This window comes from Pelobates fuscus, chromosome 12 (assembly GCF_036172605.1).
Source record: "Pelobates fuscus isolate aPelFus1 chromosome 12, aPelFus1.pri, whole genome shotgun sequence".
Taxonomy (NCBI): domain Eukaryota; kingdom Metazoa; phylum Chordata; class Amphibia; order Anura; family Pelobatidae; genus Pelobates; species Pelobates fuscus.
This window is the reverse complement of record NC_086328.1, coordinates 1,394,634-1,412,556: the sequence shown is the minus strand read 5'-3', so window position 1 is coordinate 1,412,556 and position 17,923 is coordinate 1,394,634. Positions and strand designations below refer to the sequence as shown.

At 45.0% G+C, this 17,923-nt stretch overlaps 1 protein-coding gene across 7 annotated transcripts in view; it reads left to right on the top strand.

The window, feature by feature from the left end:
* CNGB1 (cyclic nucleotide gated channel subunit beta 1) overlaps positions 1 to 12,892 on the top strand; it is a 173,790-nt gene extending 160,898 nt beyond the window's left edge. For 6 of the 7 annotated variants that reach the window (XM_063437397.1, XM_063437399.1, XM_063437398.1 and 3 more), the window contains 3 exons: positions 10,171 to 10,317; positions 10,392 to 10,578; positions 11,306 to 12,892. In XM_063437397.1, the coding sequence (XP_063293467.1) occupies positions 10,171 to 10,317; positions 10,392 to 10,578; positions 11,306 to 11,509 (538 nt within the window). In that variant the 3' untranslated portion in view covers positions 11,510 to 12,892. The remainder of the gene's footprint in view (positions 1 to 10,170; positions 10,318 to 10,391; positions 10,579 to 11,305) is intronic. The other variant, XR_010086103.1, reaches the window with a different exon arrangement.
* Positions 12,893 to 17,923: the final 5,031 nt, after the last annotated feature.

Here is a 17,923-nt window from a genome sequence, read left to right as displayed (position 1 = left end):
ATTGTATGTATGTAATTATATGGATGTGATTGTGTCTGTCATTGTGCCTGTGCCTGTGTCTATGATGTATATGTGATTGTGCGTGTCTGTCTGTGATTGAACATGTGTCTGTCATTGTGTGTGTGTGTATGTGTTTACTAGAGATCTCCCTAATTTGGTATCCTTAAATAGTTATCCATTAAACATCTGACAGAGCAAAATTTAAGAAAAGGGCTTTCCTCAATTTTGATATTTCAACTGTTTAGAATTTGACTCCCTAAATTGGTGCCTTTTTATGTGGGTTTGCTGTATTCAAGGATAGCAAATCAGGGAGCTGAGTCAATACTGAGAAGGTTAGAGAGACCAAGGGGCAGAGGGAAGCGGAGAGCAAAACAGAGAAGCTGTAAATCTGCAAGTAGGGGCAGTATGTTAAGGTTGGGGTACAGTATGTTAAGATAGGGGCGCAGTATGTTAAGATAGGGGTACAGTATGTTAAGATAGGGGCGCAGTATGTTAAGATAGGGGTACAGTATGTTAAGATAGGGGTACAGTATGTTAAGATAGGGGCGCAGTATGTTAAGATAGGGGTACAGTATGTTAAGATAGGGGTACAGTATGTTAAGATAGGGGCGCAGTATGTTAAGATAGGGGTACAGTATGTTAAGATAGGGGTACAGTATGTTAAGATAGGGGTACAGTATGTTAAGATAGGGGCGCAGTATGTTAAGATAGGGGTACAGTATGTTAAGATAGGGGTACAGTATGTTAAGATAGGGGTACAGTATGTTAAGATAGGGGTACAGTATGTTAAGATAGGGGCGCAGTATGTTAAGATAGGGGCGCAGTATGTTAAGATAGGGGTACAGTATGTTAAGATAGGGGTACAGTATGTTAAGATAGGGGCGCAGTATGTTAAGATAGGGGCGCAGTATGTTAAGATAGGGGTACAGTATGTTAAGATAGGGGTACAGTATGTTAAGATAGGGGTACAGTATGTTAAGATAGGGGCGCAGTATGTTAAGATAGGGGTACAGTATGTTAAGATAGGGGCGCAGTATGTTAAGATAGGGGCGCAGTATGTTAAGATAGGGGTACAGTATGTTAAGATAGGGGTACAGTATGTTAAGATAGGGGTACAGTATGTTAAGATAGGGGCGCAGTATGTTAAGATAGGGGCGCAGTATGTTAAGATAGGGGTACAGTATGTTAAGATAGGGGTACAGTATGTTAAGATAGGGGCGCAGTATGTTAAGATAGGGGTACAGTATGTTAAGATAGGGGTACAGTATGTTAAGATAGGGGTACAGTATGTTAAGATAGGGGTACAGTATGTTAAGGTTGGGGTACAGTATGTTAAGATAGGGGCGCAGTATGTTAAGATAGGGGCGCAGTATGTTAAGATAGGGGTACAGTATGTTAAGATAGGGGCGCAGTATGTTAAGATAGGGGTACAGTATGTTAAGATAGGGGTACAGTATGTTAAGATAGGGGCGCAGTATGTTAAGATAGGGGTACAGTATGTTAAGATAGGGGTACAGTATGTTAGGTTGGGGCGCAGTATGTTAAGATAGGGGCGCAGTATGTTAAGATAGGGGTACAGTATGTTAAGATAGGGGTACAGTATGTTAAGATAGGGGCGCAGTATGTTAAGATAGGGGTACAGTATGTTAAGATAGGGGTACAGTATGTTAGGTTGGGGCGCAGTATGTTAAGATAGGGGCGCAGTATGTTAAGATAGGGGTACAGTATGTTAAGATAGGGGTACAGTATGTTAAGATAGGGGCGCAGTATGTTAAGATAGGGGTACAGTATGTTAAGATAGGGGTACAGTATGTTAGGTTGGGGCGCAGTATGTTAAGATAGGGGTACAGTATGTTAAGATAGGGGTACAGTATGTTAAGATAGGGGTACAGTATGTTAGGTTGGGGCGCAGTATGTTAAGATAGGGGCGCAGTATGTTAAGATAGGGGCGCAGTATGTTAAGGTTGGGGCGCAGTATGTTAAGATAGAGGGGCAGTATGTTAAGATAGGGGTACAGTATGTTAAGATAGGGGTACAGTATGTTAAGATAGGGGTACAGTATGTTAAGATAGGGGTACAGTATGTTAAGATAGGGGTACAGTATGTTAGGTTGGGGCGCAGTATGTTAAGATAGGGGCGCAGTATGTTAAGATAGGGGTACAGTATGTTAAGATAGGGGTACAGTATGTTAAGATAGGGGTACAGTATGTTAGGTTGGGGCGCAGTATGTTAAGATAGGGGCGCAGTATGTTAAGATAGGGGCGCAGTATGTTAAGATAGGGGTACAGTATGTTAAGATAGGGGTACAGTATGTTAAGATAGGGGCGCAGTATGTTAAGATAGGGGCGCAGTATGTTAAGATAGGGGCGCAGTATGTTAAGATAGGGGTACAGTATGTTAAGGTTGGGGCGCAGTATGTTAAGATAGGGGTACAGTATGTTAAGATAGGGGTACAGTATGTTAAGATAGGGGTACAGTATGTTAAGATAGGGGTACAGTATGTTAAGGTTGGGGCGCAGTATGTTAAGATAGGGGTACAGTATGTTAAGATAGGGGTACAGTATGTTAAGATAGGGGTACAGTATGTTAAGATAGGGGTACAGTATGTTAAGATAGGGGTACAGTATGTTAGGTTGGGGCGCAGTATGTTAAGATAGGGGCGCAGTATGTTAAGATAGGGGCGCAGTATGTTAAGATAGGGGTACAGTATGTTAAGATAGGGGTACAGTATGTTAAGATAGGGGTACAGTATGTTAAGATAGGGGCGCAGTATGTTAAGATAGGGGCGCAGTATGTTAAGATAGGGGCGCAGTATGTTAAGATAGGGGTACAGTATGTTAAGGTTGGGGCGCAGTATGTTAAGATAGAGGGGCAGTATGTTAAGATAGGGGTACAGTATGTTAAGATAGGGGCGCAGTATGTTAAGATAGGGGTACAGTATGTTAAGATAGGGGCGCAGTATGTTAAGATAGGGGTACAGTATGTTAAGGTTGGGGCGCAGTATGTTAAGATAGAGGGGCAGTATGTTAAGATAGGGGCGCAGTATGTTAAGATAGGGGTACAGTATGTTAAGATAGGGGTACAGTATGTTAAGATAGAGGGGCAGTATGTTAAGATAGGGGCGCAGTATGTTAAGATAGAGGGGCAGTATGTTAAGATAGGGGTACAGTATGTTAAGATAGGGGTACAGTATGTTAAGATAGGGGTACAGTATGTTAAGATAGAGGGGCAGTATGTTAAGATAGGGGTACAGTATGTTAAGATAGGGGTACAGTATGTTAAGATAGGGGCGCAGTATGTTAAGATAGGGGTACAGTATGTTAAGATAGGGGTACAGTATGTTAAGATAGGGGTACAGTATGTTAAGATAGAGGGGCAGTATGTTAAGATAGGGGTACAGTATGTTAAGATAGGGGTACAGTATGTTAAGATAGGGGTACAGTATGTTAAGATAGGGGCGCAGTATGTTAAGATAGGGGTACAGTATGTTAAGATAGGGGTACAGTATGTTAAGATAGGGGTACAGTATGTTAAGATAGGGGTACAGTATGTTAAGATAGGGGCGCAGTATGTTAAGATAGGGGTACAGTATGTTAAGATAGGGGCACAGTATGTTAAGATAGGGGCGCAGTATGTTAAGATAGGGGTACAGTATGTTAAGATAGGGGTACAGTATGTTAAGATAGGGGTACAGTATGTTAAGATAGGGGCGCAGTATGTTAAGATAGGGGTACAGTATGTTAAGATAGGGGTACAGTATGTTAAGATAGAGGGGCAGTATGTTAAGATAGGGGCGCAGTATGTTAAGATAGGGGCGCAGTATGTTAAGATAGGGGTACAGTATGTTAAGATAGGGGTACAGTATGTTAAGATAGGGGCGCAGTATGTTAAGATAGAGGGGCAGTATGTTAAGATAGGGGCGCAGTATGTTAAGATAGGGGTACAGTATGTTAAGATAGGGGTACAGTATGTTAAGATAGGGGCGCAGTATGTTAAGATAGGGGCGCAGTATGTTAGGTTGGGACACAGTATGCTAAGATAGGGGTACAGTATGTTAGGTTGGGGCGCAGTATGTTAAGATAGGGGTACAGTATGTTAAGATAGGGGCGCAGTATGTTAAGATAGAGGGGCAGTATGTTAAGATAGAGGGGCAGTATGTTAAGATAGGGGTACAGTATGTTAAGATAGGGGTACAGTATGTTAAGATAGGGGTGAAGTATGTTAAGATAGGGGCGCAGTATGTTAAGATAGGGGCGCAGTATGTTAAGATAGGGGTACAGTATGTTAAGATAGGGGTACAGTATGTTAGGTTGGGGCGCAGTATGTTAAGATAGGGGCGCAGTATGTTAAGATAGGGGTACAGTATGTTAAGATAGGGGTACAGTATGTTAAGATAGGGGCGCAGTATGTTAAGATAGGGGTACAGTATGTTAAGATAGGGGTACAGTATGTTAGGTTGGGGCGCAGTATGTTAAGATAGGGGCGCAGTATGTTAAGATAGGGGTACAGTATGTTAAGATAGGGGTACAGTATGTTAAGATAGGGGCGCAGTATGTTAAGATAGGGGTACAGTATGTTAAGATAGGGGTACAGTATGTTAGGTTGGGGCGCAGTATGTTAAGATAGGGGTACAGTATGTTAAGATAGGGGTACAGTATGTTAAGATAGGGGTACAGTATGTTAGGTTGGGGCGCAGTATGTTAAGATAGGGGCGCAGTATGTTAAGATAGGGGCGCAGTATGTTAAGGTTGGGGCGCAGTATGTTAAGATAGAGGGGCAGTATGTTAAGATAGGGGTACAGTATGTTAAGATAGGGGTACAGTATGTTAAGATAGGGGTACAGTATGTTAAGATAGGGGTACAGTATGTTAAGATAGGGGTACAGTATGTTAGGTTGGGGCGCAGTATGTTAAGATAGGGGCGCAGTATGTTAAGATAGGGGTACAGTATGTTAAGATAGGGGTACAGTATGTTAAGATAGGGGTACAGTATGTTAGGTTGGGGCGCAGTATGTTAAGATAGGGGCGCAGTATGTTAAGATAGGGGCGCAGTATGTTAAGATAGGGGTACAGTATGTTAAGATAGGGGTACAGTATGTTAAGATAGGGGCGCAGTATGTTAAGATAGGGGCGCAGTATGTTAAGATAGGGGTACAGTATGTTAAGGTTGGGGCGCAGTATGTTAAGATAGGGGTACAGTATGTTAAGATAGGGGTACAGTATGTTAAGATAGGGGTACAGTATGTTAAGATAGGGGTACAGTATGTTAAGGTTGGGGCGCAGTATGTTAAGATAGGGGTACAGTATGTTAAGATAGGGGTACAGTATGTTAAGATAGGGGTACAGTATGTTAAGATAGGGGTACAGTATGTTAAGATAGGGGTACAGTATGTTAGGTTGGGGCGCAGTATGTTAAGATAGGGGCGCAGTATGTTAAGATAGGGGCGCAGTATGTTAAGATAGGGGTACAGTATGTTAAGATAGGGGTACAGTATGTTAAGATAGGGGTACAGTATGTTAAGATAGGGGCGCAGTATGTTAAGATAGGGGCGCAGTATGTTAAGATAGGGGCGCAGTATGTTAAGATAGGGGTACAGTATGTTAAGGTTGGGGCGCAGTATGTTAAGATAGAGGGGCAGTATGTTAAGATAGGGGTACAGTATGTTAAGATAGGGGCGCAGTATGTTAAGATAGGGGTACAGTATGTTAAGATAGGGGCGCAGTATGTTAAGATAGGGGTACAGTATGTTAAGGTTGGGGCGCAGTATGTTAAGATAGAGGGGCAGTATGTTAAGATAGGGGCGCAGTATGTTAAGATAGGGGTACAGTATGTTAAGATAGGGGTACAGTATGTTAAGATAGAGGGGCAGTATGTTAAGATAGGGGCGCAGTATGTTAAGATAGAGGGGCAGTATGTTAAGATAGGGGTACAGTATGTTAAGATAGGGGTACAGTATGTTAAGATAGGGGTACAGTATGTTAAGATAGAGGGGCAGTATGTTAAGATAGGGGTACAGTATGTTAAGATAGGGGTACAGTATGTTAAGATAGGGGCGCAGTATGTTAAGATAGGGGTACAGTATGTTAAGATAGGGGTACAGTATGTTAAGATAGGGGTACAGTATGTTAAGATAGAGGGGCAGTATGTTAAGATAGGGGTACAGTATGTTAAGATAGGGGTACAGTATGTTAAGATAGGGGTACAGTATGTTAAGATAGGGGCGCAGTATGTTAAGATAGGGGTACAGTATGTTAAGATAGGGGTACAGTATGTTAAGATAGGGGTACAGTATGTTAAGATAGGGGTACAGTATGTTAAGATAGGGGCGCAGTATGTTAAGATAGGGGTACAGTATGTTAAGATAGGGGCACAGTATGTTAAGATAGGGGCGCAGTATGTTAAGATAGGGGTACAGTATGTTAAGATAGGGGTACAGTATGTTAAGATAGGGGTACAGTATGTTAAGATAGGGGCGCAGTATCTTAAGATAGGGGTACAGTATGTTAAGATAGGGGTACAGTATGTTAAGATAGAGGGGCAGTATGTTAAGATAGGGGCGCAGTATGTTAAGATAGGGGCGCAGTATGTTAAGATAGGGGTACAGTATGTTAAGATAGGGGTACAGTATGTTAAGATAGGGGCGCAGTATGTTAAGATAGAGGGGCAGTATGTTAAGATAGGGGCGCAGTATGTTAAGATAGGGGTACAGTATGTTAAGATAGGGGTACAGTATGTTAAGATAGGGGCGCAGTATGTTAAGATAGGGGCGCAGTATGTTAGGTTGGGACACAGTATGCTAAGATAGGGGTACAGTATGTTAGGTTGGGGCGCAGTATGTTAAGATAGGGGTACAGTATGTTAAGATAGGGGCGCAGTATGTTAAGATAGAGGGGCAGTATGTTAAGATAGAGGGGCAGTATGTTAAGATAGGGGTACAGTATGTTAAGATAGGGGTACAGTATGTTAAGATAGGGGTGAAGTATGTTAAGATAGGGGCGCAGTATGTTAAGATAGGGGCGCAGTATGTTAAGATAGAGGGGCAGTATGTTAAGATAGAGGGGCAGTATGTTAAGATAGGGGTACAGTATGTTAAGATAGGGGCGCAGTATGTTAAGATAGAGGGGCAGTATGTTAGGTTGGGGCGCAGTATGTTAAGATAGGGGTGAAGTATGTTAAGGTTGGGGCGCAGTATGTTAAGATAGAGGGGCAGTATGTTAGGTTGGGGCGCAGTATGTTAGGTTGGGGCGCAGTATGTTAAGATAGAGGGGCAGTATGTTAGGTTGGGGCGCAGTATGTTAAGATAGGGGTGAAGTATGTTAAGATAGGGGCGCAGTATGTTAAGATAGAGGGGCAGTATGTTAGGTTGGGGCGCAGTATGTTAAGATAGGGGGCAGTATGTTAGGTTGGGGCGCAGTATGTTAAGATAGGGGTGAAGTATGTTAAGGTTGGGGCGCAGTATGTTAAGATAGAGGGGCAGTATGTTAGGTTGGGGCGCAGTATGTTAAGATAGAGGGGCAGTATGTTAGGTTGGGGCGCAGTATGTTAGGTTGGGGCGCAGTATGTTAAGATAGGGGTGAAGTATGTTAAGAATGGGGCGCAGTATGTGTAAGGGACACTATAGTCACCAGAACAGCTACAGCTTATTGAATTTGTTCTGGTGAGTAGAATCATTACCTTCAGGCTTTTTGCTGTAAACACGTTTTTTTCAGAGAAAATGCAGTGTTTACATTACAGCCTAGCGATAACTTCACTGGCCACTCCTCAGATGGCTGTTGGAGATCCTTCCTGGGTCATGGCTGCCTAAAATGCATCCAAACATTCCGTATCTCCTCCCTCTGCATGCAGACACTGAACTTTCCTCATAGAGATTCATTGATTCAATTCATCTCTATGAGGAGATGCTGATTGGCCAGGGCTGTGTTTGAAACCTGCTGGCTCTGCCCCTGATCTGCCTCTTTGTCAGTCTCAGCCAATCCTATGGGGAAGCACTGTGATTGGATCAGGCTGCCTCTTCTGATGATGTCAGCAGACTGCTTGTTTTTCTGAGTCTAACAGCATGCAGAGTTACAGCTTCAGGCTTGAATACAGTAAGATTTTGTTATATTTATGGAGGCATGAGGGGCCCGGGGGGGCTAGATGGTGGTTTTAACACTATAGGATCAGGAATACATGTTTGTTTTCCTGATCCTGTAGCGTTCCTTTATGATAGGGGTGCAGTATGTTAAGATAGGGGAAACAGACTAATACAGTTAGAATGGGTTTATGAAATTATTACATTAGTCTACTCGTCTCTGTATTAAAGGTAATTAAAGACGGCTTTTATAAAAGAAGATGTTTTACGAAGTATTACAGTTATCTGCTGTCCCATTGGCTGTCTCTTGCGTTAAATGTGGCTGTCCCATTGGCTGTCTCTTGCTGTAAATGTGGCTGTCCCATTGGCTGTCTCTTGCTGTAAATGTGGCTGTCCCATTGGCTGTCTCTTGCTGTAAATGTGGCTGTCCCATTGGCTGTCTCTTGCTGTAAATGTGGCTGTCCCATTGGCTGTCTCTTGCGGTAAATGTGGCTGTCCCATTGGCTGTCTCTTGCGGTAAATGTGGCTGTCCCATTGGCTGTCTCTTGCGGTAAATGTGGCTGCCCCATTGGCTGTCTCTTGCGGTAAATGTGGCTGCCCCATTGGCTGTCTCTTGCGGTAAATGTGGCTGCCCCATTGGCTGTCTCTTGCGGTAAATGTGGCTGCCCCATTGGCTGTCTCTTGCGGTAAATGTGGCTGCCCCATTGGCTGTCTCTTGCGGTAAATGTGGCTGCCCCATTGGCTGTCTCTTGCTGTAAATGTGGCTGCCCCATTGGCTGTCTCTTGCTGTAAATGTGGCTGCCCCATTGGCTGTCTCTTGCTGTAAATGTGGCTGCCCCATTGGCTGTCTCTTGCTGTAAATGTGGCTGCCCCATTGGCTGTCTCTTGCTGTAAATGTGGCTGCCCCATTGGCTGTCTCTTGCTGTAAATGTGGCTGTCCCATTGGCTGTCTCTTGCTGTAAATGTGGCTGTCCCATTGGCTGTCTCTTGCTGTAAATGTGGCTGTCCCATTGGCTGTCTCTTGCTGTAAATGTGGCTGTCCCATTGGCTGTCTCTTGCTGTAAATGTGGCTGTCCCATTGGCTGTCTCTTGCTGTAAATGTGGCTGTCCCATTGGCTGTCTCTTGCTGTAAATGTGGCTGTCCCATTGGCTGTCTCTTGCTGTAAATGTGGCTGTCCCATTGGCTGTCTCTTGCTGTAAATGTGGCTGTCCCATTGGCTGTCTCTTGCTGTAAATGTGGCTGTCCCATTGGCTGTCTCTTGCTGTAAATGTGGCTGTCCCATTGGCTGTCTCTTGCTGTAAATGTGGCTGTCCCATTGGCTGTCTCTTGCTGTAAATGTGGCTGTCCCATTGGCTGTCTCTTGCTGTAAATGTGGCTGTCCCATTGGCTGTCTCTTGCTGTAAATGTGGCTGTCCCATTGGCTGTCTCTTGCTGTAAATGTGGCTGTCCCATTGGCTGTCTCTTGCTGTAAATGTGGCTGTCCCATTGGCTGTCTCTTGCTGTAAATGTGGCTGTCCTATTGGCTGTCTCTTGCTGTAAATGTGGCTGTCCCATTGGCTGTCTCTTGCTGTAAATGTGGCTGTCCCATTGGCTGTCTCTTGCGGTAAATGTGGCTGTCCTATTGGCTGTCTCTTGCGGTAAATGTGGCTGTCCTATTGGCTGTCTCTTGCTGTAAATGTGGCTGTCCCATTGGCTGTCTCTTGCGGTAAATGTGGCTGTCCTATTGGCTGTCTCTTGCTGTAAATGTGGCTGTCCCATTGGGTGTCTCTTGCTGTAAATGTGGCTGTCCCATTGGCTGTCTCTTGCTGTAAATGTGGCTGCCGCATTGGCTGTCACTTGCTGTAAATGTGGCTGTCCCATTGCCTGGCTCTTGCTGTAAATGTGGCTGTCCCATTGGCTGTCTCTTGCGGTAAATGTGGCTGTCCTATTTGCTGTCTCTTGCTGTAAATGTGGCTGTTTCTTGCCGCTGTGGCTGAGGATCACTGGTGTAATTTGAGGGGTGCTTAGTATGTGTATCCGTGAGCAGTAGAAAGTGTGAGCGTAGTGGGGGGATGAATAAGCTTGATGTTCTTATAGTCTTTTTGTTTGCGTCCCTCAGCCTGCTCGCCTTGGGTGGAGGAAACAGGCGTACAGCAAACGTGGTAGCTCATGGATTCACCAACCTTTTCATCCTGGACAAGAAGGACCTAAACGACATCTTAACGCATTACCCAGAGTCCCAGAAAGTGCTCCGCAGAAAGGCCAAGTAAGTGATTAATGGAGAGCTACCTCTCCTCCCCGCGCCCCCGCTTCGCCCTGTAATAACACTGTCTTCTCCAGGAAAATGCTGAAGAACACCAGCAAACCGAAAGATGACAATAAGACCCAAAAAGGCTTCCAACACATTATCCCACCCAGACCAGAGACGCCCAAACTGCTGAAGGCTGCTATTGCTGCTACAGAAAAAATGGGTTTCAGGGGATTTTCCAGACTGAGACGCCAGCTTAAAGTGAAGAAAACTGTGGCGGTAATGCTGGGCCGAGGGCAGGGTCACGCTGGGCCGAGGGCAGGGTCACGCTGGGCCGAGGGCAGGGTCACGCTGGGCCGAGGGCAGGGTCACGCTGGGCCGAGGGCAGGGTCACGCTGGGCCGAGGGCAGGGTCACGCTGGGCCGAGGGCAGGGTCACGCTGGGCCGAGGGCAGGGTCACGCTGGGCCGAGGGCAGGGTCACGCTGGGCCGAGGGCAGGGTCACGCTGGGTTAAGCTGGGCCGAGGGCAGGGTCACGCTGGGTTAAGCTGGGCCGAGGGCAGGGTTAAGCTGGGTTAAGCTGGGCCGAGGGCAGGGTCATGCTGGGCCGAGGGCAGGGTCATGCTGGGCCGAGGGCAGGGTCACGCTGGGCCGAGGGCAGGGTCACGCTGGGCCGAGGGCAGGGTCACGCTGGGCCGAGGGCAGGGTCACGCTGGGCCATGGGCAGGGTCACGCTGGGCCGAGGGCAGGGTCACGCTGGGCCGAGGGCAGGGTCACGCTGGGCCGAGGGCAGGGTCACGCTGGGCCGAGGGCAGGGTCACGCTGGGCCGAGGGCAGGGTCACGCTGGGCCGAGGGCAGGGTCACGCTGGGCCGAGGGCAGGGTCATGCTGATTGCTCCACTTTATCCAAAATTGCTGTTTATACAGAACTCTCTTTGTGTAAAATGAATGCAGTATGAACCAGGAGTCCAGATGAGAGTGACCCACTTGTGTAATTCCTTCCACAGCCAACGAGCACCAGCCCAGTGCCTCCTGGATCCCCCGTTCACCACCGCTCTCCAGTACCACCCGCAAAACCAGAAGATGACCCAACGGATATTGTGTCTGAGTCTGCTGATAACACAGTGTTTATTCGTGTCAGTCCGGCCCCCGGTGGTGATGAACAGATCCTTTCTGTGGAAATAACTGCACCTGAGGATGAGAAGAAATAATGGAAAGCAATGAGTTAATGGGGCGCACTGCGTGGCTATGAGTGAACCCCCTAGTAGACATTGGGGGAAATCCCATCCTGAGCCTATTTAAAGGATCTAGAACAGAATAAACTGGGTTATCGCGGTCAGTGAACCCCTCATAGCATACACCCCGACACATGGGGATCTAGAACAGAATAAACTGGAGTGTCGCAGTCAGTGAACCCCTCATAGCATACACCCCGAAATACAGAGGATCTAGAACAGAATAAACTGGGTTATCGCGGTCAGTGAACCCCTCATAGCATACACCCCGACACACAGAGGGTCTAGAACAGAATAAACTGGGGTGTCGCAGTAGTGAACCCCTCATAGCATACACCCTGACACACAGAGGATCTAGAACAGAGTAAACTGGGGTGTAGCGGTCAGTGAACCCCTCATAGCATACACCCCGAAATACAGAGGATCTAGAACAGAATAAACTGGGGTGTCGCAGTCAGTGAACCCCTCATAGCATACACCCCGACACACAGAGGGTCTAGAACAGAATAAACTGGGTTATCGCGGTCAGTGAACTCCTCATAGCACACACCCCAGAATACAGAGGGTCTAGAACAGAATAAACTAGGGTGTCGCGGTCAGTGAACCCCTCATAGCATACACCCCGAAATACAGAGGATCTAGAACAGAATAAACTGGGGTGTCGTGGTCAGTGAACCCCTCATAGCATACACCCTGACACATGGAGGATCTAGAACAGAATAAACTGGGGTATCGCGGTCAGTGAACCCCTCATAGCATACACCCCGACACACAGAGGGTCTAGAACAGAATAAACTGGGGTGTCACGGTCAGTGAACCCCTCATAGCATACACCCCGACACATGGAGGATCTAGAACAGAATAAAATGGGGTGTCGCAGTCAGTGAACCCCTCATAGCATACACCCCGACACACATAGGGTCTAGAACAGAATAAACGGAGGTGTCGCAGTCAGTGAACCCCTCATAGCATACACCCCGACACATGGAGGATCTAGAACAGAATAAAATGGGGTGTCGCGGTCAGTGAACCCCTCATAGCATACACCCCGACACACAGAGGGTCTAGAACAGAATAATAGAACTCATTGGCTGCAGAGTGATTGCTGATACACATGTTACCAGCAGGGTGGGAGCAGAACATACATGGCAGCCTGTCCTAGGTTATGGCTGGGAGCCGTTCCACGAGACGTTTTGGTGTAACGCCACAGTCACACTAGTTGTCTCTTTAACTACACGATCCTAGTGCTTTACCTTGGCGTTGGCCGTTCCTTTTTTACCATGTCTGACTTTCAGCCATTGTTTTTATTTAGTAAATGCAAGTCGCTATTTTTTAAATAAATGTCTTCATACAATTCAATGTGAGGTGCCTACTGTGTTTTATGGGATGGATGTTTGCAGGTATCAGACTGGGAGCCGTACAGCAATACTGCTTGAATTATTAATGATTATCTAGAGCTCTGTCTGTGCAGAGAGACCGTGTCTAATTCCATATGTGAGTGTTAGAATGATTATCTAGGGCTCTGTCTGTGCAGAGAGACCGTGTCTAATTCCATATGTGAGTGTTAGAATGATTATCTAGAGCTCTGTCTGTGCAGAGAGACCGTGTCTAATTCCATATGTGAGTGTTAGAATGATTATCTAGAGCTCTGTCTGTGCAGAGAGACCGTGTCTAATTCCATATGTGAGTGTTAGAATGATTATCTAGGGCTCTGTCTGTGCAGAGAGACCGTGTCTAATTCCATATGTGAGTGTTAGAATGATTATCTAGAGCTCTGTCTGTGCAGAGAGACCGTGTCTAATTCCATATGTGAGTGTTAGAATGATTATCTAGAGCTCTGTCTGTGCAGAGAGACCGTGTCTAATTCCATATGTGAGTGTTAGAATGATTATCTAGAGCTCTGTCTGTGCAGAGAGACCGTGTCTAATTCCATATGTGAGTGTTAGAATGATTATCTAGGGCTCTGTCTGTGCAGAGAGACCGTGTCTAATTCCATATGTGAGTGTTAGAATGATTATCTAGGGCTCTGTCTGTGCAGAGAGACCGTGTCTAATTCCATATGTGAGTGTTCGAATGATTATCTAGGGCTCTGTCTGTGCAGGGAGACCGTGTCTAATTCCATATGTGAGTGTTAGAATGATTATCTAGAGCTCTGTCTGTGCAGAGAGACCGTGTCTAATTCCATATGTGAGTGTTCGAATGATTATCTAGGGCTCTGTCTGTGCAGGGAGACCGCGTCTAATTCCATATGTGAGTGTTAGAATGATTATCTAGGGCTCTGTCTGTGCAGAGAGACCGTGTCTAATTCCATATGTGAGTGTTAGAATGATTATCTAGGGCTCTGTCTGTGCAGGGAGACCGTGTCTAATTCCATATGTGAGTGTTAGAATGATTATCTAGGGCTCTGTCTGTGCAGAGAGACCGTGTCTAATTCCATATGTGAGTGTTAGAATGATTATCTAGGGCTCTGTCTGTGCAGAGAGACCGTGTCTAATTCCATATGTGAGTGTTCGAATGATTATCTAGAGCTCTGTGTGTGCAGAGAGACCGTGTCTAATTCCATATGTGAGTGTTAGAATGATTATCTAGGGCTCTGTCTGTGCAGAGAGACCGTGTCTAATTCCATATGTGAGTGTTCGAATGATTATCTAGAGCTCTGTGTGTGCAGAGAGACCGTGTCTAATTCCATATGTGAGTGTTAGAATGATTATCTAGGGCTCTGTCTGTGCAGAGAGACCGTGTCTAATTCCATATGTGAGTGTTCGAATGATTATCTAGAGCTCTGTGTGTGCAGAGAGACCGTGTCTAATTCCATATGTGAGTGTTAGAATGATTATCTAGGGCTCTGTCTGTGCAGAGAGACCGTGTCTAATTCCATATGTGAGTGTTAGAATGATTATCTAGAGCTCTGTCTGTGCAGAGAGACCGTGTCTAATTCCATATGTGAGTGTTAGAATGATTATCTAGGGCTCTGTCTGTGCAGAGAGACCGTGTCTAATTCCATATGTGAGTGTTCGAATGATTATCTAGAGCTCTGTGTGTGCAGAGAGACCTGTCTAATTCCATATGTGAGTGTTCGAATGATTATCTAGAGCTCTGTGTGTGCAGAGAGACCTGTCTAATTCCATATGTGAGTGTTAGAATGATTATCTAGGGCTCTGTCTGTGCAGAGAGACCGTGTCTAATTCCATATGTGAGTGTTAGAATGATTATCTAGAGCTCTGTCTGTGCAGAGAGACCGTGTCTAATTCCATATGTGAGTGTTAGAATGATTATCTAGAGCTCTGTGTGTGCAGAGAGACCTGTCTAATTCCATATGTGAGTGTTAGAATGATTATCTAGAGCTCTGTGTGTGCAGAGAGACCGTGTCTAATTCCATATGTGAGTGTTAGAATGATTATCTAGAGCTCTGTCTGTGCAGAGAGACCGTGTCTAATTCCATATGTGAGTGTTCGAATGATTATTATCTAGAGCTCTGTCTGTGCAGAGAGACCGTGTCTAATTCCATATGTGAGTGTTCGAATGATTATCTAGAGCTCTGTCTGTGCAGAGAGACCGTGTCTAATTCCATATGTGAGTGTTAGAATGATTATCTAGAGCTCTGTGTGTGCAGAGAGACCGTGTCTAATTCCATATGTGAGTGTTAGAATTATTATCTAGGGCTCTGTCTGTGCAGAGAGACCGTGTCTAATTCCATATGTGAGTGTTAGAATGATTATCTAGAGCTCTGTCTGTGCAGAGAAACCGTGTCTAATTCCATATGTGAGTGTTAGAATGATTATCTAGAGCTCTGTCTGTGCAGAGAGACCGTGTCTGTTTGAGGGATGTCGGCTATTGTAAAATGCAGCTGAAAGCTTTGATAATTACCACACTGTTATCGGGTAGATGATTTCAAATTGTGAAACCGGTCACATGCACAGAAAGCATCAATTTTTTACACTGTCATATGTGAGTGCGCTGTTAGAGTGCCTGTGATTGATCTGATATGTGAGTGCGCTGTTAGAGTGCCTGTGATTGATCTGATATGTGAGTGAGCTGTTAGAGTGCCTGTGATGGATCTGATATGTGAGTGCGCTGTTAGAGTGCCTGTGATTGATCTGATATGTGAGTGCGCTGTTAGAGTGCCTGTGATGGATCTGATATGTGAGTGAGCTGTTAGAGTGCCTGTGATGGATCTGATATGTGAGTGCGCTGTTAGAGTGCCTGTGATTGATCTGATATGTGAGTGCGCTGTTAGAGTGCCTGTGATGGATCTGATATGTGAGTGTAGCACTAAATTCACTAAAGCTCTATAGGGGCAAGCATAGCGCTTCTATAAGATTAGGAAATATACAATTGTAAGTGATTTTGTCAATTGCAGCTCCCACACTTCAAAAGTGTTCCCTTCACCAAATATACGATATCAGATCCAATATTAAGAAGTGGAGCGATATGAAGTAGATAAACCCCTTTCACCATATATCAAAAAATAAATAATACAAAAAATAAAACAAAGAGGAAAAAAGATCCTTCTACTCCTCGCTGGACGATATATGGCATGTAGGAAAAGAAGAACTCAGGACGGTCATCGTACGGGTCTGCATGGACCATTTATACTCTTATATATATACTTAATCAGCTGGATGGAAAAGTAACTATTTATTTGTTTACAATGTGTAAAACCAAAGTAATTAATTAGACACAGCTCAAACAGCAGTGCAAACAAACAGCTGATTACTGGAAACGGTTTATATTCCCGTTACTCACCAAGATTGTCCCACACTGGGAGATGTCTCCTGTGTAGGGAGTTCGGTGAGGCTCTGATTGGCAAGATCCGGGTCGGCAGATGGATATTCAGTAGTTGCCTTTCCCTAATCCCGGCCTGCGATCAGGCTCCGCCTCCTCCTTTACGTGCTCACGCTTCTGTCTACGCGTTTCGCCGTTCTCAGACGGCTTCGTCAGGACGTGATGTGCTGGAGTCCATTCTCACTTGTACGGATTTTTATATGACCGGTCTCATACGTAATTGGTTCGGTCTTTCAGTCCTAATTTACATATGTACGGTGTCCCGGAAAGACCATCCTGATACGCAAGCACATCATATTATAAATGGAAAGCTGCTTCCCCTTCGTTTTCCATAGGGCTTTAACTCCTTATGCACAAGTTTATACATATATCCCTAAGGGCATTAGAGCGCTTTGTGTATCACACATAAAATTAATTAACATAATTAAAACAGATGCTTATACACAATCAATAAAATGCATTTACAATTACAATCCAGCATATTTCTCATATACCGTATATACTCGAGTATAAGCCGAGTTTTTCAGCACATTTTTTGTGCTGAAAAACCCTAACTCGGCTTATACTCGAGTCAATGTCTGTATTATGGCAATTTACATTGCCATAATGCAGACAGGGGGCTGTGTAGGGTGGGGGCTGCAGAGCGGTTACTTACCTGTCCTGCAGCTCCTGTCAGCTCCCTCCTCCTCCGCGCCGGTCCGGTCTGCACCTCTGTCAGCTCCCAGTGTAAGTCTCGCGAGAGCCGCGGGGTCATAGCGCGCCCGCGAGACTTACAGTGTGAGCTGACAGAGAAGCTGCACGGACCGGTGCGGAGGAGGAGGGAGCTGACAGGAGCTGCAGGAGAGGTAAGTGCTTCCTGCCAGCCCCCCTCCTACACAGTGCCCATCCACTGGACCACCAGGGAGTGAGAGCCCCCCTCCCTGCCATGTATCAAGCAGGGAGGGTGGACGAAAAAAAATAAATACATAATAATAAAATATTAAAAATAATGATAATTTAAAAAATGACAATATAACAAAAAAATTAAATAATAATTAATAAAATAAATAATAATATAACAAAAAACGATTAAAGTAATAATTAAAAAATAACAATAATCAAAATTCCCACCCCCCACCAACACATACACAAACACACACTGCATCACACACACTCACACTTCATTCATACACACACACTGCACTCATACACACACACACTGCACTCACACACACACTGCATTCATTATATACACACACTGTAAATAAATATTCAATTAATATAATTTTTTAGGATCTAATTTTATTTAGAAATTTACCAGTAGCTGCTGCATTTCCCACCCTAGTCTTATACTCGAGGCAATACGTTTTCCCAGTTTTTTGGGAAAAATTAGGGGCCTTGGCTTATATTCGGGTCGGCTTATACTCAAGTATATACGGTACAATATATTTAAATTCTACAATTATATTTATATAATATATAAAATTGTATTAATTACAGGGACCTGCCTGACAACCCAGACAGAAAGTCCAGAGAATTTGGCTCGCAAGCCCTATATTTAATCCTGTAACTTTTCAATACACCATAATACCTGTTTATGGGGGGGTACTGTTTTACTCAGGAGAC